Below are 21,614 nucleotides of genomic sequence, written 5' to 3' on the forward strand. Positions count from 1 at the left end.
TACATACAAAACATGTATGCATGCATGCATACATACATACATACATACATACATGCATTCATATATAAATTTATACATGCATGCATATGGACATATACATAAATATGTATGCGCACAAATACATACATACAAATGTGCTTACACATATACACACATACATACATACATGCGTATGTAACTGCATGTATAAACACATACATACATTCAAATATGCATGCACTTGCATCTACACACATACGTATGGTAGATTTTGCATATATATATATATATATATATATATATATATATATATGTATGTATGTATGTATGTATGTATGTATGTGTGTGTGTGGGAGAGTTTCACAAAAAAAAAAGAGTGTGTAGGGGAGAGAGAGAGAGATCTAAACAAGGCTTTGCAGTGGCTTGTAGGAAGGCTTTCTCAAGATAAAATCCTAGAAGGAGAAATTTTATTGAATGGCAGAAGACAACAGCTTACATATGGCACTGCTGTAAGTTACTTGGGACCGCATCACCTCCCTCTTTTGGTAGTAAGGTGTTAAAGTCTTCTTTAAAAAACAAACAGCTGATTTATGGTATGTGTAATCTAATGCAAATGAAAGCTTTCCCAGCAGTGTCTTGGTTTTTGTTCTAAATCATAGCTGTGTATCTCTATAAAAGGTAACTCGATATAAGTACGGAGATGGACAAGGGATCGAGAATTGAGACTAGGGCTGCCCTTTTCATGCACATGACCATGGGCCCCATACAATCAAATCATTGATTTTATCACTCACCTTGTGCGATGGGGGTGGCCCAGGGGGGAGCTTATGCCCTGGGATCCATCAAGCTCACATGCATTTTAGAGCTTTCCTTCTTTAGTGATTCAGTTAACCCTGTTTCTCACACAATCAAAAGGAATGCTTTCTTTGGCTTATAAAATCGACTTTAAATCTTTATGTTTTCAGTGCTCTCAATACCCTAATTCCTGACACTAAAGAGGTCCAATATAGTCTTCTCTTTTTGTTGAGGTACTTTATGTGTAGTTTAAACTTCTGGTTGGTCAATCAAATGCAGGGAAAAATCTGAAGGACTGGTTCTCTTAATCTTTTAATATTTTTAAATCTTTGTTCTTATGTTTCTATTTGATACCAGGCATATTTGACTGCGGAGGACGTATTTCCTGAGATGCTGACAGTCCAGGAGAACATGTACGTTTCTGCGGTTTTAAAGCTTCCCCCCACAATGACTATGAAGCAAAAGATGGATCTTGTTCACCAAACCATTCTAGATTTGGGTCTTAACGATTGCGCATCCAGACAAGTTGGGCAGCGCTGCAACTCCAAAGGCTTGACCCAAGGGGAAAGAAGGCGCTTGATTCTTGCTATGGAGCTAGTAATGAGGCCCCGTCTGCTGTATTTGGATGAGGCAACTGATGGACTTGATGGGTACACCTGTTACTCTGCTGGATTTTCTCTGGCTTTAAAGCATTGTATCCTGAAGTTTTTTTACAGTAATATAGTGTATCTTAGTCAAAACTTAAAAAGACCTTTCTGCTTGTGTGACTATCAAAGGCTTTCATTGTCCAGTTCAGTCCACTCCTCCAACACTTGTATCAGAGCACTGAAGTCTTCAGCTAGACACCTGGTAAGGTGGTTCAAAGGTACAAATAGGGGTATGGCAAATATGGGACTACTGCTTATAGGTTGGCCTCGTTAGATTATATCACTTATTTAAACAGATCACGTAACAAATCAAAGCTTATCAACACTCTTGATCGAGTAAAAATAGATAGTTCTGCATAAACCTTGCTATGCACATTGCGTATGTACTCGGAGAGAGAGAAAGAAAGAAAGTTATATTGACGTCTACAAAAGGCCAAAATGACATATGAGACCAAAAGGTTACATCACGTCCATGAAATACAGCATCATGGGGGAGAGAGAGAGAGAGAGAGAGAGAGAGAGAGAGAGATTAAACGTCTTCAAAAGACCCAGCGAGTCTATGAGACCAAAAGTGATACAATAGTGCCCATGTAATCTCATTATGCAAAAGAAAAGACTAGAGCTATGAACTGGGAATGTCAAATCCGAGCCATATGATACAAAGTGGGACCATCATCATCATACAACCTACCGAGCTAACCAATCTAGAGTCACACCAGTGTGGGATCTAGCGGGGTGAGGCTGTGGGTATGTCATCCATGGCTGGTGGGGTGTCCTCTCGTGGTTGGAAGAACTGATTGATGTCTCCCATGGGGACTCGACTCCCTAACCATTGAGTCTCTGTGGTGATGAAGCTCTAGTAGGAAGAGGCCCAGACACTATCGATCTGGGTAATCCATGATCCTGGATAAGGGTCCAAACCCCTCTCTCAAGAGACAATGGAACCTCCCTCGAATCTCATAATATACGGTGCACCTGCATATAAAGTGCTCCTTTGACTCGACCTTGTGCTGGCACATAGTGCATATCCTCTCCTCACGAGGTATCTGCATGGTTCTTCCTGTCTCTATCCTTAAGTAGTGCGATGACACCTGCAATTGGCCCATTGCAATCCGCATGGCATGTGACATGTATATGTCAAGATATTTGGCCCTCAGTATGAAACCATCTTCTGTTAGCCTTATGAAAGTATCCATGTAGTAATGCCATTTGTGTGAGTGGCTCATGTGGTGATCTAGGTATCCTGTATGTATAGTCCTGATAAATCATATCTGATCACCCGGTTCTTGTCATCCTGAGAGAGCTTGATGAATTGGGAGTCCGGGTGATACTAGAGTGGGGGGAGGTGATCCATCTTGAGTCCCTGCCTCGTGAACTAGGTGCATACTCGGCTATACCATGACTTGTGTCCATCTGTTGTTAGCTGCTGGGAGTCCGGGTCATATTGGAGTGGGGGGAGGCGATCCATCCTGAGTCCTTCCCTTGTGAACCAGGTGCATACTCGGCTATACCATGACTTGTGTCCATCTGCTGCTAGCGGCTGGGAGGAGTGTAGGGTGAGCTTTGGGAGTCTCCATGGGGCCATGGCACTGGTCCTATGAATGTACATGGCTGTTTGGAAGAGTGCCTCTACTTACCATGGGTGTTGCAACAAACTTTGCCAGGATAATATCATGTGGGACCGATGGTTTGTTGCGTACATATGGGAGAGCATCATGACCTAAGACCTCTCTATCTTCGGCCATTTGGTCGCTGTAAGATTAGGTGCCCAAAACGGTGCTCCATACATCAATGCCGGAGTGACCAAGGTGTCAAATAGCCACATTTGGTCCTCGGCTCTTGGAAATGTGCTTGGAAGCATTGCCTCTCCATGAGAGCAAGAGAAGCATACCCTCGCATCAGTCTAGCCTCTGCAGCATGGCTCATCGAGAAGATCGGTCTTGTAAAAGTGACTCCCAGGTACACATATGAGTGTGCAATCTCCACTGGGCTGCCCATGTAGGTGAAACTCAATTGACATGTGAAAAGAGGGGATGTGTTGAAGGCCATTACGAGAGCTAAAAGAAAAAACAGCCACGTAAGTGCCAGTGGTTCATTGTTACAATGATACAATGTGGAGATTAGAGTGGGTCCTTGACATCTATGACTGTGGGGAGGCTCTCCGCGTCCATTGTGGTGGACCCCTGAAGTTGGCCGACTGCATCTGACATGCTGGTGCTGGCTGTTTGTGTTGCTTCAGGTCCACGACCCCCCTAGATGCTGGCCGACCCCACCTGCTGCTGGCCGACTGTGCATTTTAGCAAGTCGTGGGGATTATTCTTTTGTGTATATAGAGCACAGTTACACGCCTCTATCTCTCTCTCTCTTGTGCTGTTATTTTCTGCATTGCGTTTTGCTCGTGTTCCCAGATCTGGTCATCATCTCCGCTGCGTATTCTGACAACCACCCCCCATCACAAGCTTCCTTCATCCAAACCACAATGGAGGCCGCAGCCGACGACCACGAGAGAGCTCTACCCAAATGCAAGGACCAGACAACGCACACTAAGAGCTCATGTACCACCCCACCTCTTGGCATCTCCCTAGACAAAGTGATCCAGGTGCAGGGAGCTAGACACGGGTGTCCAGGGAGATGCTCCACTTGGCAGCTTCAAATCCGAGAGATCCTTCATATTCAGTATGATAATGTGAAGTACAATAGCCACATAATGAAGTTACCTAAAAGATGCGTTCACATGTCCGGCCATAAATTGTGCCGGGTGGACCAAAACACTTATAAACTGTTATAAGTGAAACTAAGCTAAACTGGGGGGAAAAAACCTCCACTAACTGAAGTAAAAAGTGCCCCAGTAATCTACTGGTGATCACTAGCACTCCTCTGGGTGCATACACAGCATAAAACCCAACACTCCCACCTTCACTGGAGGCACACTTGCCCTCATTGGTCTTCCGGGACCGTGCATCAACAGGCACGTCCGCACTAATGCCTGGTAAAGATTTCGATTCAGATCTCAGGAGAGAGGATCATCCCCTTTTAATGTACTCCTAATTAGTGCAAGCAGTAGGTACAAACAGGTACAGGTGGTACTGCAGGTACCACAGGTACAACAGGTACAGCATGTATTGCTGGTACAGATGTTGGTACAGCAGCAGGTACAGTAAGTACAACAGGACTGTTGGTTCAGATGCAGGTACAAGTACATTAAGTACAACAGGTTCTGCTGGTACAAATGCAAGTACAACAGGCGGATACAATTCTGCAGCAGGTACAACACTTGCAACAGGTAGGTACAATGCTGGTACAGTAAAACAGCAGGCGGGTACACTTCTGCAACAGGTATGGTACAACAGCAGCCGGATGCAAGGATAGCAAGCGGGTACAATTTTTGCAGCAAGTACAGTACTTGCAGGCGGGTGCAGCTACAGGTGTAGGCGGGTACAAACAGTATAAATGTAGACGAGTACAGCTGATAATAACAAGGTGGGTACTTTCCTTCAATTACACTCCCATTAACCCTCCACGTATGGGGGAAAAGAATTACCTCATGCAATAATAACTATAATGCTATTAATAATGTTGGGCACCCACATGAGAGCAAATGTCCAGCTAATATTAAAATGTGTGTGAACACACAACCTTATAATTATTAAGGTTGATAATACTTAAAGGATTTTACATTCATAGTTTCTTCTCTTATTGCTCCCTACCTAGCTTAAGGAAAGCTCGACTTGGGTGACACAAGCGGTGGTAGAGTGAGCCCCTAGTGGCTTCACATCAAGGAGTTAACCCTCATTAGGATTGGCCAAGTGCATGTTCTCGAACCGACCCTTGCATTGTCTCCTTTCTCTTCTCTTCTTCCTCTCTCGTGCAAGGAGTATGCTCATTTAGGTGAACATCCTTCTTTAGTGCTTGTATCGTTTTTCCATCCTGCTTTCCGTTGTTCCTTGAATTCTAGTATTAGTCCTTCCAACTTCTCTACCTACACCTAGAAAGTGGATTCATCATTTACTTTATCTTCAAGCTCCTTGGTGGTAGCCAACACATGCTCCTTTAGCCCATTCAGGGGTATGTTGTCCATGGCCATGCTGGTCCATGGCACTCTTTCTTTGCCGGTCCTTGCCAGTTCTTGCTGTGTCATTGCCTTCTTCCTTTCCGCTTTTGGATTCGCAAACTTCTTCTTCTTTTAGACCTCCAGCTCTTGCATCAGTTTTGTGTTTTTCCTTTGAAGTTCCTCCACCTCTTTGTTCCCACTTCCACTGCCACCTTCCGGTCCAATCTTGCTCCTATCCTGCCCTCTTGTCAAGTGTCGGGATTCGAGTCCTGTTCCGGAAATCCTAGCTTGTTGCTCTTCCCCACCATTTAGATTCCGGTCCTCCTTTCCAAGGGGGACTATTTGGCTGCAAATGGTGTGGGAGCCTCCATGAGAGCCTTGAATTTTTGCAAATACTCCTCCCACACCCCCTTAAGCTCGTTGATGGCATGCTCCTCCCATTCCTCCATCTTTTGAGCATCAAGCTTGAAGACTTCCGCACACTCGTCTGCAACCAGTACTGCCAGTCGTGCTTCGGCTTTTACTAATTCCATCTTGTCTCTATCTGCTCTTTTGAAGGCAAATGCATACTTATGTTAGTGCTACGTATGAATAGGATCACAAGGAGGATACAAAACCATGAACATATCATCATTTCCTAAGTCTTCAATACATACCATAGACATATGCTATATTTGTACAAGGATGAGATTTATGCAACTCTTCAATACATCAAAAACATACACATTTTTGCCAAAGATCGAACTTCTACTATCAAATACACAAAACAAAACCAACGAAGTGTTCTAAAGCCAAAAGCACATGCCTCGGCCTCTCCTGTACATGATTCTGGGGTTTGCCGATTTCTCCAAGCAACGTCCGTTCCTCTGTCTATCCCCAACCATACTTTCCTGACGTAAGAACACCCGTTCCTCCACAGGGGAACGGCCGTTCCCGTTCTAACCCACGATCGTATGTACGGTGAATATGGCCATACATACGATTGTAAAAACGCCTGTTCTTGTTCTCAACCCATGATCGTATGAACGACGACATACGGCCGTAACTCTCACTAAGCCACGCCGGTACCAACATCACGCGAACGCCCGTTCCTTTTTGAACGAGCAGTCTTTCCCAAGCTTCTAGAGGGCAAAAATTTTCTTGTCCAGAGTGTGACTCTACACTGTCACTCGACACATTTATGCACGTATGCTCAAGGAAATTGGTGTGAAACAATCTCTTGTTTGACGACGCTAAACTATCCTACGCGCAATCACTTGCTAGATCTGACCCTTCAGCCAACATAGCGTGGAGTCAAACGGTATTGATCTTTGATAGCGCCAGTGAAAGCGAAGAACATCCAAACATGAGACGAACCACTCCCGACTTAGCGATAGGAGGATTGGCTGCTCAGTGCATGGGTAGACGATTGACGAGCAACCCCCAAGATCCCTTGCACATTCACAAAGGAGTCTTGCCTCAAGACTGAAAAACTTTATCATGGGAAACACAATCAGAAGAGCCTCATCCTAGGGACACGGGCATGGATCATCAACCTGAAGGAATTGTCACAACTCCGCTAGATCCGAGACCTGAGGTAGGGCAAGGCCCAGACAGCCCCATCCAAATTGATCCAACGGTCTGGGGAGTCATGCTGATTGCTGTGGTGGCAAATTCATACCAGGATCGTAGGCCAACACCAAGCCTAGGTCAAGAACCTGTTCACCAAGGTCCAGAGACCTCTTACCGAAGAGAAAGAGCCCACACAAAACACTCCAACCAGCACACGGCTCACATGTACAGCCATTACCTGCCTCGCGGAGTGTATCTTGGATACTATACGGATCATTAGGAAGTGTACACTAGCCCACCATTAAGGCACGGTCCATATATGTGATACCATCCTCTAGGCCTAGCTCCCCCACCTATCAGACCCCAACTTGCACCAGCCCCGGCTATGGTAGGATTGACACTAGAAATGTTGAGGATAGCCATGGAAATAGGGAGGGGGATAGCTTCAGGGATCGTACCACCAGCACTCGTGCAGTCGGTGCAAGGGCCAAGACTAGAAAGGAATAAACCAGCCCACATCACTAACAGGTTCGGAGACTCCATACCTCATATGGAGATATTTAACTAGATTTGTGAGGCATTTGGCCACGTGGAAGATCAGGTTGGTTAAGGTGAGTGCCTTTGGCTTCCAAAGTAGAAGACAAGGCTACCTTTGATGCCTTGAAAGAGGCTTTCAAAGTAGAATATTCAAGACAAGGAACTCGATGGAGTCTGATTAAACAGTTGCATAATGTAAAACAGAGAGAGGGAGAATCTATCCGGGACTATATCAACCGGATGAGATATCTTCACTCTCGTTGTAACGATAGGGTCGAGTTCTTTGTCGAAAGACTAATCGGTCTATTCCTAGAGGGACTTGAAGATATAGCCATGCATAACTCCCTATTATGGTGCATACTCCTTTGAGCAATGCTGTAGAAGCGCTATGAATTTTGAAGACAATTTCAAGGGAACTCGTTCCCAAGAATTGCACAAGGGAACTTCTGAAGCTTCCTTCAAAACCACAAGTACGAAATCAGAAGGAAAGGGAAAAGAATCCTCTTCAAGACAATAGGTGGAGTAGCTAGCATTTGCATTAATGCAGCAAATGACCCAACAATGGAGAGTAGGCCAAAGCTGGGCAACCTCATCTTTACCCCAAGAGAGAACTAGTGTGGTGCCCAATTTGTCAAGCAAACCACATTGGTACTGAATGTCCACATTTGAGACCCAGATCCACTCTCTACTGCGCTTACTGCCAATGGTGGGGCAGTCATGAAACCTCAGATTGCTACCACCAAAGAGCCGCTCAAGTGGGGCCTCTACCACAGGCCTTGCCACCTAACCAAGGCAACCGTTGGCCTTGCCAGCCCTAGCACAACACAATGCACCTCAACTGTTGGCCTTGCGAGGAATCCTTAGGGTACCCGAAGCAAGTGGCTAATATGTGGTTATGATTGGGACATGGTAAGCCTTAGTGATATGGTATGGCAGTGATGGCACAGCCACGTCGACAGTTTCCAAAATGGAATCTGAGCATGGTGCAGCTGACTGAGATCAATATGGGAGGTAGATGCATGGGCTTCGGGCTGAGACTTGGCAAGTAAACGGCATGGTGGCTACGTGGCTAGACAAGCAGGAGCCGGCTGATGAGTTTGGGCTGTGCGTTGGCGGATATGGCAAGATCTGGTGGGTCTTTTCTTCGCAAGTATGGCGCTTTCCTGAAGCAGATCGAGGACAATAACAGCAGAGGCTGAGTGGTGCATGATGGCCAATTGGGCTTCATACCAAATGGGGCGCAGGTAATCGAATGAGGGGAGGCCACTATAAAATAGGCTGCTCATAGAAAATATGCTGCAGGAATGAAGTGAGAACTTCACATTGAGGCAAGCTCACATTGAGAGAGAGGCTTGAGTGCCTTGAGGAAGCTATTGAAGCTGCTGGAGCACCAAGACAGGGGTTTGTTGCAGTCATCCAGAGTTAGAGTCCACAAGAAGAGACCCAAACTGAGGAGTGGGGACTCCAGGCATTGAACAAAAGACTGTTGCTGCTGCTGCCCATATACCAAGCTTGTGAATTGATGGGAAGCCTTTGGAGCCTTGAGAAGATCAAGCTGTGAGAAGGAAGGTAGATGCCCTGCAGAGAAGAGGTGTTAATGAGCTGATGTATGGCCGTTTTGAAGACCCAAAACTAAGCATTGTGAGAGAAGAAGCAAAGAACTGTTGTGTTTCCTAATTACCCCAGGCATAACCATTGAACTGGCAACAAAAACAAGGATCACGGAGGATAATGGAAGCTCTAGATGTTCTACTTACACCTTTGGGAGTGAAAAAACCATGATTGTCTGATCCTAAGTCTTGCATGCATTTTCATGTGTTGTTACGTGATGTTGATGATGTTGATGTGTGAGATATTCACCTGCCTTTGAATCTCTGAGCATGGTTTTGATGCGGAGCTTGTAAATGACGAAGACATGGATTGAGAACTCTTTTTGTACCTGCCTAAAATAATACCCCTTATCATATCCAGTTGTACTCTCTTAAAGCACTACTTATTAGTTGTGAAAGAAAGGCTTGAGTTGCATATCTGGTGTTCTTGTATAGCTTCTCTTGTCACTTCTTATCTCATTGTATTCCAGTGTGGTTTGAAGACTGAAGGATCCTGTTCAATAAGTGTTCTTTTGAGATTCGTCTTTGGGTTGGTGTGGTGATTACGGTGCTGGGTTGGGTTGCTATAGAGGCTGGTGTTGTTTCTTGCTCTACCCAACACTGTTTTGGTGCCCCCACTGAGGAGAATGCTTCAGTTTTTGTGTGAAAAGGGGAGATGAGAAGCCTTGGTATGTGTTCGTAAGGTTTGGTGTAGTGTGTAGTTGTGTAATGGAAGCTTAAACTTGGTTGTAAGTTTCCAAGGTGGTAAGCCCAGGCTCGTGTCTTGTGCTGGTTGTAATCCCTTGGCAGTAATTGGTTGCAGAGTTGTTGAATTGTCAAAGATTGCTGATATGACTCAGGATTTCCCTGAGTTTAATGGGCTACCTAAAGAAGATGTGAATCGGTTCCTGGAAAAAATAGAGTTTTTAGCATTCTGGAAAGGTAAAGACGATCCTGGCATGCTCCTGAAGATCCTTCCTTTCTGTTTGCAAGGAGAGGCAAAGAGAGGTTTGAAGGTTATGTTGTGTCCTTGAAGATGGATGTTCCTCCAATGCAGTTGGAATATCATGGTACTAAGCTTGCCCTTGTGACTCAGTTCAGCAGGGTGAAAGCTCCTGAATTGGTATGGTAGGAGATTTTAGCTCTTCATCAAGGGGAGGACCAAGCTGTCAATGGCTATGTTGCAGATTTTCCAAAACTTTTGGAAGTCTCTAGGCAATGAGGCTCCCCCCACAATGTTGAAGAAGGAAAGATTTATTTCCGGTTTGAAGGCACCAGTGCAAGTCAAAGTGGAGCTAAAATGGCCCTGCACTTTTGAAGATGCTGTGAAGACTGCTAGAGAAAAGGAATGGAAGATGTTCAGGTTAGGCTTAATCGATGTGGCTTCCTTGAAGGAGAAACCCAGATCTCTAATGCCTGTTTATGCTATGATGTCATCAAATATGTATGGTATGCCATGTGAAGTCAATACTGTTCACGCTGATGAAGCCAAAAGTAGGGAGCAAGCTTATCCTTTGATGGAGCCCAAACAGGATGTTTTGGATGTTCTTGATGAAGGTGGACCAAGGAATGTCTCACCCAATGATGTACTGGCTGATGGTGCTTGTGTGTTTAATGATGTTCTTACATGTACTCCTTTGAAGTCTATTGCGCCTGTCACTGTAAATGATCACACAAGCCTTGAGAACGAAGAACCTTTTCTACTTCAGGAGGTATGTTTTGAAGAGCCTTTCCAAAAAGACCTTGAGGGAAGCCTTGGGGAAGAACCTGAATTTCAAGCCATTTACGAAGAAATTACCTTCCAAGAAGACAATGAAGAGGATTCCAATGTGTATAGCTCCGAGGAGGAGAAGCATATAGTCTCTTTCATCAAGAAAGAGGAGCAGGAGTCATGGATAGATGCAGTGCAAGGTGAGGTTTTAGGCAATTCATGGGATGAGTTTATGGAGTTGGCGTATGAGGCTGAAGAGGAGTTGTTGGGCGAGTATGATGAAGCTTCGATGAAGACCTCAGAAGACCTTAAAAGGAATGTGATTCCACAAGGACTGACGGAAGATGAAAAATTTTGATGACAATGTTTTTTCAATGCTTGCAAATGATGTTGATGAAGGATCCAATGTTTTGCCTATGGACCCTGATGCTTGTATAGACAATGAAGATGCCTTGTGTCATGGGAAATCTCAGGAACTGCGTGGTGCAATAGTGCCTAATCCAGAAGTGCAAAAATATGTGTTCAATATCCTTCATGAAGATGTGCCTTTGGACACTATGTGCCAAGATGTCAGCATAGATCTGATGGGGATGGAAGATGGTTATACATGGAGCTCTTTTGCAGAAGAAGGGAAAAATGATGTCAGGTTTTCCTGGCAATGGTATTATGTGCAAGTAAATACAGGTACTGAATTATATGGGGCCTTTGGTGGAACTCCGCAAGTAAATACAGGTACTGAAGTATATGGGGCCTTTGGTGAAACTCCAAATGCCACTACAGGTAACAGAACTTGGAAGGTTGTACACGTGGCCTTATGACTGAGGGAAGGAGATGAAGTTTGGAGCTTTGCAAAGACCCATGGTGTTTGATCCAGGGGATAGATCCATTCAGATGCAGGCGATAAGTTGGGGAACTACAAAGCAGAGGATGTATATGATGAATAAGACAAGGTCATGAAGACTGCTATACATAAATGTCTTAGCAGCCTAGGGGTGGGCAAAACATGTTAGGAGTTTTTGGTGAACCAAAAACCACATACAGGAGTGGCCAAGGCTATGTGTGTCAGGCCTTAGTATGCTCAGATGCTTGCGGTTTTTGTTTTTTGCTTGTGCATATTAGGTTTGCATCCCTGCCCATGATTGGTGAGGGTGCACTGGCATTATGGTTTCGCTGTGGTTGCATGAACTCATTATTGTATATTTATAGCATGGTGTTGGACGCATTGTGTGTGTGAGTAGCACAGCTCAGGAAATGATGATGTGCTTTGCCAAGAGCTCTCCATGATTGCTGTGCTTTGAGCTCAGTGGTAGTGGCACCTTGGTAACACTACTTGGAGATAGCAAACTCTGGCAATGGTTGCCCATGAAGACTGGGTGCAGGGGCTCAATGCCTTGGAAACTTGTCAATGAGGAGGCTATTTTGATCTTGACTGATGTGATGTGGAGTTGGAGATGGCCGAGCATAGGTAGCATGAAGGTATGGTCAGATTCTTTTAGGCTAGTGGTGGCATAGAAACAAGTGGCTAGTAGTGGTAGTGGGGAGGCCCTCTTAGCATGCGAATAGGCGCATGATATGAAACTTCAAAAATTTTAAAACTAAGGTTTTAAAACCTTAGTAGCCCATGGAATAAGGAAAGGCAGCGACAGCCCACATAGCCTCGTGTGAAGGAAATCGGCGGCGCCCATACTGATTGCAAATCTGGAAATTTCAAACAGAAATAGGATAGCATGTGGTAGTGCTGCATGGAGGTACTGCTGTAGCAGCCGATGGCGTGAAGGACGGCGGCTGTACTGAAGCCATACTTGGAAAAAACATGGGCAGATTATGGGTGGCATTTCTGCAGCTCATCGTTGAAAAATATGGCATGCTAACCACATGGCGTACTTGCTTCTTTTGCCTTGTACTTCTGATCATAACGTGAGCTTGCATTATAAAATGATGGGTCCGATTGAAGGAAAGAGAGGGTGGTGAAAAAAGGCCGTCACCTGTCGAAGTGAAGAGTGGAAGAGAGGAGGAGGTGGAGGCCCTTATGCCGCTGTACTGGAGCTAAAGAAGGAGTGAAGATCATCATCGAGTTGGCATCCGGTGTGAAAGCTGAAGCACTGCTGAATTTTCAGCTTCTCGGGCGATCATGGCAAGATATTTGAGAAGAGAACCCCTCATACTCTTGGCTCCCTCTTATAGCCATTCAACTCTGGAGTACTTGAGGCTCTTGGTGGAGGAGCAGTTGTTCTATTAGAAAAAGTATGGCCGTATCTTGAGTGGGGGTTTACTTGTAAATGTACGGCCGTTTACTTGTGAATGTTTACTTGTGAAGGAACGGACGTAGTCTGTGAAGGCACAGACGGATGCTCATCACACGCTGACTGGCAGGTGTCTTAACTGTGCGGAAATGGCATATCTTCTGACAGCCGCCTTCAAATATTCCCCTGATAGTTCAATTGTACCATTTTTATGCCCTTTTTAATGCACATTACTCACATTTATGAGCAGATTTGGAAAGATTCTCCCACAGGAAGTGAACGGGCATGGCTCAAGAAGGTACGGCCGTACCTTTGTGAAGTGAACGAGGTCGTTCACTTCTCAGAGATGCAACCCGAGACTGAACTATGCCTAGTTTTTTCTTGGTCTTTCCCTAATTTCTCCCCCTTAATGATGATTTTTTAGCGTTTTATTTTTATGGATGGCTTAGGCATAGTCCCAAGCTACCCAATGATGCATGGAATGCCTAATTAATCCTAATATCCTAAGATTAATGGTGGGATTAATCTAATATGCAATTTTTAACTGCTTGAAGAAAAAACCAAAATTAATGGAATTAAGAGAAAGGTTAGGGCACACACTTGTAGCTTCTCAAGACAAATTTTCGGATATACAAATGAGTACAGTAGAAGTTCCAATGTAATCCAACTCCCACTCGTGTGTGGATGGTAGCCAACTTAACGGCAGGCTACCACGGACATGTCCAATTGTAAGTGTTTCTGTTAGAAATATTGGCAATTCCAACTCGTTAAAACTTTTAAATAAGGAATATTTAATGAGCTTATTTTCAAGGTCTGTTAAGAAAATGTTCAATGCCTGGGAGGCTTTGCGCTTTTGTTGTAGCCTCCGGACCTCCCCATGCTCCCAATGCTCCATTGCATTTCATTGTATGAAGAAAAGCAAAATGACACAAATCAAACAAACATCCATAAGTAACTCCTACCGGTGGATTTGCATTCTATCTTGGCAAATCAAGACTAGCTCAGGAATAGAATGTGGAGGACCCTAAGCTAAGTACCCCGAGCATTTTTCTTTTTCTCTCTTCTTTTTTTTTTCTTTCTCTTTTCTTTTTCTTTTTGCGTTCTCCGTCCCTTCCTTTCCTCTCTTCTCCGCCATCTCTAGCCTGTCCTCGTCTCTTCGACAGCACCCTCAGGTTGTGGTTATTTCTTCATTGTCTCGGCAAGTTTCGACCTCTTCTTGTCTTCGTTCCCAGGAGGACTCCATGGCAGCCGCTCCCCATCCCGGTTGCCGGCCGAGCACCAAAGCTGAGCGTCGCCACCGTGTGCGCCAGGCTGGCAACATGCAGGAGGATTCGGTTCTGTCAGAGAACCGTTTCGAGCACTTATCATAGCACCCACCCGCAGACGGCAGGCCCCCTCCAGTCACAGAGAGGGTCCCCCCAGCCCCCCCCCGAGGTGGCGGCCGATTCCTCGTCTCGCGACTTCTCCTCTGGCCTTCAGTGCCCAGTGGGGTAGGTTGACACCACCCTCGCTTCGTCGAGCCTTCCCCCCAGCAACCTTCCTCTCCGATGGATACCTCTTAGCAGCATCCCTCTCCAGCCTCTCCGCCTTCCAACTCCCCCTCCCCCTCCCCCTCCCCCACCCTCTCCTCTGACTCTGCCCGCAGTCACTCCATTTTCCCCTTCCTCTTTCTCCGTGGCTACGATCCCTCCCCCCTCCACCTCTCCAGAGCATTCCCGTCGGCCCCCTGCAGCCCCTGACCTGGAGAGGAGACAGACGGCGAGTACCTTTTGCCGCCTGATTCATTGTTTCTCAGAGCCGGTGGAGATGACCATTGCGGCCTCACCAATGAGGGTTCTCCCACCAGAGTCCCGAGGCGGGCCCCCCCCAGGATCTTGGGGCAGCCTGTGGATTATAGTTTCTTTCGGTGTCTTCCGACGGAAGGGACAGACAGGTTCGAGGAGACCATAGCCCCTATTCGGGTATGTGTGGTCTTCCACCACTCTAGACCCTCTACGCCAGAGAATGGCACGATGATCTTCTCTTTCCCCTTGAGCGCAGCCCCCGAGACAGAGTGGGATCCAGAGTTGGTGGCCGCTACCATATAGGATCAGGCAGTTGAGCTATCGCATCATCTGCAAGATCTTTGGATCATCGATGACTTACTCATCTATGGCCTTTGGCCAGGATGGAGCTTGGTGGATCTGCCCATAGAGACCAGGGAGGGGAGATGGTGACCTCCAGCTTGGAGGTGCTGCTTTTTGTGTTCATGCATACCTTCCGCAGTACCTCTCCACCCTTCTTACAGATACCTCCATTGTGATCGATGGAGCACGGAGTATGCATACTCTCGCGCGCTCGGGCAGAGTGGCAGTACATGGAGGGTAGGATCCACGTCCACTTGACACAACTCCGCACTAGGACAGATTGTGACTATTCCCTTGCTAAGCCTACGCCCAAGACTCTTCGAGTGGAGGGCGGTTCCGGTAGTTCCGCCTCACACAGAGATTGATATGAGGATTGTCTCATGGAACGTTCAGGGCTTAGGGGGGGCCTCAGTGCTTTCAGAGACGAGGCCTCCTTAGAGGAGAGCTACATTGTGCTATGGTGGGGGGATGTATCGACATTCTTTTCCTTCAGGAGCACCATCTTACCGAGGGGCGTACCCGCCGCTGTGGGAAGATTCTACCAGGCAAGAGTCATACGTTTTGGTCTCCATCCTACGGCCCTTCAGGTAGGAGTGTGTCTCTTTGTTAGTGAGCAGCTTCTGACAGGGTCAGGAGTCATAGTTCGAGGACGTGCTCAGTGGGTTACCATTATGATTGGAGAGGATAGCATTGGCTTCCTCAACATTTATGCCCCGAATGCGGCTGTAGGTAGAGCTATCTTTTGGAGCAGTGTCCGACAGGCCCTTCCCCAGGTTGATTTTTGGTGCATGGGCGGTGACTTCAACATGATAGAGGCAGCAAAGGACAAACTTGGAGGTGGCACGGTCACTATCTCCGGGGTGGAGTACTTTGCATGGGAGGAGGAGATATTGATTCTTAGGGGACAAGACCCTTGGCATATTCCAGAGTTTGGGTGCAGCCGTGAGAGTCTTAGCTTTTCTCGATCGGATAGGCGGATCACTGGCCCCAACCTCTCTCTGTTGGACAGGTTTTATGTTGACGAGTGGGCTTGCAGCTGCTGTGGAGGCATGGTTGGTATTCTGGCAGGCACTACATTTTCAGATTATGCCCCAGTTATTCTATCCCTTGAGGACCCATGGAGGCATGACATACATGCGAGCTCCAGAATTCCAGACAGCCTCATTTAGAACCCTGAGATTTGTAGCTGGATTGAGCAGATATGGGCGGGTCTGGACTTTTCCTCAGGATCTACAGCGTGCACTTTTGATGAGGGCCTTGGGGAGGTCAGTATTTTTTTGCAAGAGGCGGCCCAGAGTAGATTGGAGGGATTTCGAGAGCAGGAGAGGAGTCCGAGGAGGGGCCTAGCCTCTTTACAGCGTCTTTAGGAGAGTTCCTCGGACAACCCGTGGATTGAGAGTCAGATCGCTGTTGCCTCCACGGAGATTCGGTCCATTAAGGAGAGGAGGGTGGAGTATAGATACCATGCCAAGGCCTCATTCTAGACTCAAGCCGGTGACAAAGTTACTGGAGACTTTTTTGAGATAGCCGGCCCTCACAGAAGGAGAGACGGTATTCGTAGGCTACGTGGCCAGGATGGAGTTATTGTTTCTGATTCCCCGTAGGTGAGAGCCATTGCCACGGATTTCTTCCGGTTTCTTCTCACTGGTACCCCATTATCCCCCCAGGTGATGGATGTGCGCGAGAGAGTCTGGAGGCACACGAGAGAGGTGGTTCCCCCCTCCCTTCGGTCTTTCTTATTGGCTCCTTTCACTGCAGAGGAGCTAGCGGAGGTGGTGAAGGCATTACCCAAGGGCAAATGCCCGGGGGTGGATGGGCTTCCTGCTTCTCTCTTTCTTCACCATTGGGACCTCATGGAAGGTGGCCTTCCCGTCGCCTTCAATGAGATTATGCTCACAGGTGCCATGCTAGAGAGGCTCACAAAGGGCTTGATACATTTGATTCCCAAGGAGGGTGGTGATAGATTGGAGATTTGGCAGTGGAGACCCATCACTCTTCTAGGGACGGCCTACAAAATTCTGGCCAAGGCCATCAACAGGCGACTTTAGCCTTCCCTTCCAGACTTGATCCATGACACTCAAATTGGTTTTCTTCAGGATCGAAGTATTGTGGACAACATCTTTACCTTTTGGGAGGTGAAAGCTTCGGCGAGGATGCGACAACAAGACCTCATTGTGCTACTCCTTGACTTTGAGAAAGCTTATGATAGGGTGGATTGGAGCTTTCTAGAGGGCACTATGAGCCGGATGGGATTCCCCATGGAGTGGATTCACGGAGTCTCAGGACTTTATTCAGCATCTCACAGCTAGGTTCTCATTCATGGAGCCCGAGGCGATAGATTCCCCCTTTCCCACTCGGTTCGATAGGGCTATCCTTTGGCACTGTACCTCTTTCTATTTTTGGCCGAGGCCATGAGTAGTTTTCTTTCCGCGCAAGAGACTGGACTTCAGGGATTGCGCCTTCCCCTCTGCACGCAGGAGGAGCTGCTAGACTCAGAGTTTGTAGACGACACAACAGCCTACCTTGCTGGAGATGTTGGGAATCTCCAGAGATTCGTGGAGGCGTTAGAGATTTTCTGTTGTGCATCAGGAGCAGAGGTCAACTGGCAGAAGTCGTGTGGTTTTTGGGAGGGCTCATCACCCACCTCGACTTGGCGACTAGTTGAGGCTTTCCAGTGGATCTTGAGGGGCACTCCAGTCCAATACCTCGGCTGCCAGGTTGGCATTGATATCTCTGCTGAGCAGCAGCTCACTCCGCTTCTTTAGAGTATTCGGAAGAAGCTTCTCTACTGGATCTCGGCGAGGCTATCCCTAGCAGGTTGAGTGGTGGTGGCGAACCAGGTACTGCTTGCCACCATGTGGTACATCACCTCGTGTTGGGCCTTTTATCGGGATTGTATTGGCTAGGTACAACGTTTGATCCGGAACTTCTTTTGGGCCGGAAGTGATGGGAGGCCAGCCAGGGCCAAGGTGGCATGGAGAGTGATCATTCAGCCACATAGCAGAGGGGGGCTAGGTCTCATTGATCCAGCTATACAGAGCCGTGTCCTGTTGGGTAAGTTGATTGTGAGAGGACTCCAACCCGGTGGTGAGCCTTGGAAGGATTTCCTCTTGGCCCGGATTTCAACTTGCACTCCGAGCCTTGGAGGTCCGTGGCCGCAGAGTACTAGATGGATCTTCACAAAGATGCGAGCCGTGGTTTTAGTCCTGCCTTTGAGAACAGATTCGCAGCCAGTCTACTTCGTGCTTGGGATCATCTTAGGCCAGCCCTCAAACAGATTGTTCCAGTGGCCTCAGAGGAGAAGCTTTGGCAGCCTTTGGTTTGGAACCCCCTGATCCGTTTACGTAGTGGCCACATGATAGGGGCCTGATCGCACATATCCTGGGGTGCCTTGAGCATGGGACCAGCCAGGTCTCTTGGAGATTGGGTTGCACATACGCAGTTACCTCAGGAGGAGCAGGAGAGAGGCCTGACAGGGATCCGAGGTAGAGATAGGCTCAGCATCGACATTGACTCAGCTATTCCTCCGGAGTGGCTGACTCCTATTCCAGACTCGACCCCCCCCCCCCCCCCCCCCCCCCCGATACGGCTAGGTGTGTTCACCAGACACGATATTCTTGTGGCGGTCTATGGAGCAGATGAGGACAGTTGTCTGCTCACTTTTTCTATTGCATTACATGGCAGATTAGAGAGATCAGAGCACCCCTTGGAGGATTTCAGAGGTTGCACCTTCAGAGGGTGAGGGTGGTTTTTGGGCACGTGCATGGCACATAGATCCAGCACTGGCCAAGGTGGCCAGGGAGAGATTTTGGCGGTTATGGATTTGGGAGTGCCAACCACTCACACGGTTGCAGTGGGACCTTGGAGAGTGGACATGGCATGATCCCACAGATCGGGTGGAGACTCTGGATGCCCCTTTCTTTGCATATATAGCGAGGCCGGCCGCAGGATCCAGATGTCGAAGATAGATGGCACACCGGCAATAGCAGCACATTGGCAGCCTCATGGCCTATCATAGTGCTTCCTTTCAGATTTCTGGAAGATGCTTTGGGACAGCTTTCGGCCGAGGAAGATCACTCTCTTCCTCTAGTTGATGGCACATAGGAGTCTGGCAGTGGGTACTTGGTTGGTAGTTGGAGGGCGGTCACCAGCTTGCCCGAGGTGTGGCCACCCCCAGGAGTCTCAGCGACATTGCCTTTGGGATTGCCCGAAGGCTCAGCAGATTTGGTAGCGGATTCTCCGCAGCTTTGCTATGGACAGGGCATCGACCCGGATTATCACTTGGGGTACTGTTGCTTGGGCCACCAAGGCTAGAGTAGTCAGGACTTATGAGGAGGATGGGGGAGGCCATGCCCTTCAGGTCTCCCACCATCGTATTGCAGTAGTACCAGTCACAGCCCCACCTGCAGGTGTTTGGCGTCCAGGCTCATGCTAGCGTTGGGAGATTTGCAATAGCATAGTAGCCTGGCACATCTGGTGTGCTAGATGTAGCGAGGCCATCGAGGGTACCCACATTCCGCCAGCTGAGACCATCAGGAGCATATGGCTTGATATCATTCACACCCTCCGTGGTCAGTGGGGGAAGTTGCAAGGAGGTTCTGACTGCATGCGGAAGCGACGGGAAGCCTTCTTCTTGAAACTTTGGAGGCCTAGCCCTTTCCTCACAGATAGAGGCGGTGACCCCATTTGGCACTATAGACCACCTGTGTGGTTGTTTCTATCAAAATATGCAGCGGAAATGATAACCAAATCTGAGACCACAAGAGCAAGTAGAGTGCAGAAAATAGACAGCACAAGAGAAGGAGAGAGATAGGCGTATAACTCTTCTCTATACACAAGATCTCGAGGAAAAACTGAATGAGTACAATGTGGGGCAATGGGGCCTATTTATATGGGCCCATCATGCAGTCGGCCAGCACTAGTGGCCCTCACGATTGGGCACATCTAGTCGGCCAGCAGAGAAAAATACCACGACCCCTCTTGATGAAGTCGGCCAACTCCTGGTACACATGAGTGCAGTTGGCCAGCATCAGAGGCTCCTGCCAGCCTGTGTGGCAGCTACCCACATCATGGAAAAAATGGAAAAAAATGGGAAAAAAATACGGGGAGTGAGGAAAAATGATAAAACACCTATACAGGGCGGGCACACCCACAACAGAGGCCCTGGTGTCTGATAAAGATAGGAGATGACTTCTAACACCCCCTCTCAGCTCCTGGGCGTGAAACCAACCACAGGGAGCTGGGGTGCCGCTTGAGCAAATCGTGAGATAGCGACTTCTTGAAGAGGTCCACCGTACTGTCCTCCGTCGAACAGAATTCTAGCAAGATGTCATCAACAACGATCTGTTCATGAACAAAGTGCCTCTGGATGACCATGGGTTCCTCCAGTGGAAGCCCAATCCTGCAATGCAACCTCTACAACCTCACCACCTCACAAGTAGCATCACAAGCAGTCCGGTACTTTGCCTTTGTCGTCGACAAGGCAAAAGATGACTGTCTCTTACTGCTCCTAGGCCTGAAGTAGATCTCCTCGTGTCCGGATCTCCTCCCCAAACTGAGTCACACCCACTGTGGAGTCAGACTCCATAATCAATCCCCCTCCTGTGTACAAGAGTCCATGATCCTTCGCATGCCGCAGAAACCACAGGATACGCAATCTTGCCTCCCAAAGAGTCATCTACAACCATGAGCTCAACAGCCTCATCAGGAAGCTCACGTCCAATCTGGTGTCTATCAACAAGATCAATAAACCATTCTGCTTCTGAGTCAAAGAGGCATCACGCTGCTCACAAGGATCAACACCTGTTACGGTGAAAAACCAAGTCCTGGAAACCTGCTGAAGACCATGCAAGGCCTTCTGAAACGTGTCAACCACCCCCTCTGAATCTGGAACCACAAAGCCTGGGGTATGCACCTCCTTGTGCAAGTAATCAACTGCCACCTGCCTGGCTTTCCAAAAGGTCCCCGTGGAACATCCTCATCTACAGAGGAGGTTCTTTGTCCCGAATACTACGAGACATCAGAGCATAAGTGACCTGCTCAGTTTCCTGTGAGTGACTGACGAACACAAGAACTACCAACATTAGTATTGGAGAGTTCCTGCCAACAGTTGCCATCTACTGGCAAGCTATCCACCATCTGGTCTCGGAAAGCTTGTACTTGTAGTGTATCCACACTTAAGTGGCCATTACTAGACTGCCACTCATCACAAACCTAAGGACCTGGGAGAGAGAGCGCTTGTAAACTCCATTCTGCACTCCGCCTTCCCAAACCACCTGGCCTGTTGCTTTGTCCCGGAGTGCAACAAAATGCTCATCAAACTCCACCCGTACGCCAGTCTTGCAAACCTAATGCACTGACAACAGATGAAAACCAAGTGACGGAA

General features: G+C 47.6%; 1 protein-coding gene across 4 annotated transcripts in view; it reads left to right on the forward strand.

Annotated features, from left to right (window-relative positions):
- Positions 1-21,614, forward strand: part of LOC147625912 (ABC transporter G family member 11-like) — a 56,945-nt gene that overhangs the window by 975 nt on the left and 34,356 nt on the right. For all 4 annotated transcript variants that reach the window (XM_086817447.1, XM_086817449.1, XM_086817450.1 and 1 more), the window contains 2 exons: positions 409-488; positions 1,132-1,424. In XM_086817447.1, the coding sequence (XP_086673573.1) occupies positions 409-488; positions 1,132-1,424 (373 nt within the window). The remainder of the gene's footprint in view (positions 1-408; positions 489-1,131; positions 1,425-21,614) is intronic.

This window comes from Cibotium barometz, chromosome 23 (assembly GCF_041138505.1).
Source record: "Cibotium barometz isolate CiBa-2024 chromosome 23, ASM4113850v1, whole genome shotgun sequence".
In the NCBI taxonomy this organism is placed as follows: Eukaryota; Viridiplantae; Streptophyta; class Polypodiopsida; order Cyatheales; family Cibotiaceae; genus Cibotium; species Cibotium barometz.